Here is a 2,025-nt window from a genome sequence, read left to right on the forward strand (position 1 = left end):
TCATATCTTTTCGTTACCAATTTCTCTAAATATAGATGTGAGTATTTCTTTTGCGAAACAATCAACAATGTGTTTCTGAATGTCAGGTGAAGTTAATTTACATTTCTTAGGAACTTTTATCATAGCTTTATGAGCATCCTCATCTTTACTTACAACTAATTTCAATGTTTCCAGAAAAATTCCTCTATATATAGAGTTTTCACTCTCGTCGTGACCACGAAATGGTAATGTGTTATGCATTACATATCTAACAACATCAATTGAACTCTGTAGGTGAATTCGATACTCTTGCTTCTCAATATCATATTGCTTATTAAGAGCAACAGTTATAGATTGCTTTGGTTTCATCAAATCTTCACATTTTAGACGTGCTCTATTGTGAAAGCTATTTACATCACCCTCATGAACACTGAATCTATTTTTTTTGTTCCAATTGCTAAATCCATCGGTCACAAATGTATCACTCCGACATTGTTTATCTACATGATTTCTACATAAGTAACACCACAAACAAAATGCCTTGTCCGCCTTTACGCTATACTCTAACCAACAAAATTCATCAAACCAAGCTAGGACAAAATGTCTATTAGTGGTCCCTACATTTTTTTGCCCGACACACATGACCACATGGTTGAAAAGGTCCTCTTTGCAAATAAAGTCTCTTAATTTCATCTCTTTGATTAGGGTCATAGTCTAATATATTTTTTCTGTGTGCGGGATCCCAAGGAAGATTAGTTATATAAATTTCTTTTGGCATTGAAGGAATAGAGTTAGATCTTGGAATTTTATTGGAAACATTTGCGGTTAAAGGTTCTCCCTCATTGGATGGTTTTTTTTTTAAATAGTTATCTTGTGTGCCTTGCATCTCTATAAAATCAACATTAAATAAATTGTACAAATAAGTAACATAAACAATTCACGATATGATGATAATATCAAGTAAACCAGGATTATAAACACTCAAATTAAATTAAGAATAAAACATAAAAAAGTAAATAAGTAATAACGGAAAATAATGGCTGCAAAAGTATGTGGCTTACTAGCTGCAAATACGGGACAAAAACGCCAGCGTTCTAATGTTTTTATTATTAGTCACGTAAAAAACAAATACAATAATACTCAAATATTTACTTTTCAATATTTTTCAGTTTCTGTCATTATCTAGTTTCCAATATTGTACGCATAAAAATGAGCTACCAAAGTTCCCACCAAAATTGATTAATTATCGTCAATCGCCCCATTGCACTAGATCAGTATTGTGATTAAGTTCATTTAGAATTCATAATACTTTTTTCTAACATTGCTCAATGGATGAATGACTAATTGAAGATCAACTTCTATCATGTACTGTTATCGTTATTATTATTATTATTTAATTTTTTTTATTACTATGTTGTGGGTTTGTATCTTCTTAATTGAATTATGATGCTTCATTCAATATATTGCAACAAGGCTAATTAATTATAATCCCATCAGGTGACTTAGATGATGAAACATAACCAACGAGATAGTTTTTAAAATATGAAATGTTATTAACGCCTTTAAAATGAAAAAAAAGAGGTGGGTTTAATTTAAAATAAACAGAAAGAGGTAGGTCAAAAAGTAGTGATGGCCGTGGGGTCAAACATTACAAATATAAGAGAACGATGTCGTTTTTGTCCCGTATTTTACAGCTACTAAGCTACATATTTTTGCAGCCATTATTTTCCCAAGTAATGGGAAAATAATGGCTGCAAAAGTATGTAGCTTACTAGCTGCAAATACAGGACAAAAACGCCAGCGTTCTAATGTTTTTATTATTAGTCACGTAAAAAACAAATACAATAATACTCAAATATTTACTTTTCAATATTTTTCAGTTTCTGTCATTATCTAGTTTCCAATATTGTAAGCATAAAAATGAGCTACCAAAGTTCCCACCAAAATTCATTAATTATCGTCAATCGCCCCATTCTAGATCAGTATTGTGATTAAGTTCATTTAGAATTCATAATACTTTTTTCTAACATTGCTCAATGGATGAAT

General features: G+C 30.7%; 1 protein-coding gene across 1 annotated transcript; it reads right to left on the reverse strand.

The window, feature by feature from the left end:
• On the reverse strand, positions 1-690 carry LOC139864156 (uncharacterized). Its single transcript, XM_071852742.1, has one exon. It carries the CDS (start codon positions 688-690, stop codon positions 1-3), a length of 690 nt encoding a protein of 229 aa, XP_071708843.1.
• Positions 691-2,025: the final 1,335 nt, after the last annotated feature.

Source organism: Rutidosis leptorrhynchoides, chromosome 8 (genome assembly GCF_046630445.1).
Source record: "Rutidosis leptorrhynchoides isolate AG116_Rl617_1_P2 chromosome 8, CSIRO_AGI_Rlap_v1, whole genome shotgun sequence".
NCBI classification, from domain to species: domain Eukaryota; kingdom Viridiplantae; phylum Streptophyta; class Magnoliopsida; order Asterales; family Asteraceae; genus Rutidosis; species Rutidosis leptorrhynchoides.

What these genes read in the sequence shown, in the direction of transcription:
- LOC139864156 (XM_071852742.1), bottom strand. Translation starts at nt 690, where the DNA reads ATGACCCTAATCAAAGAGATGAAATTAAGAGACTTTATTTGCAAAGAG.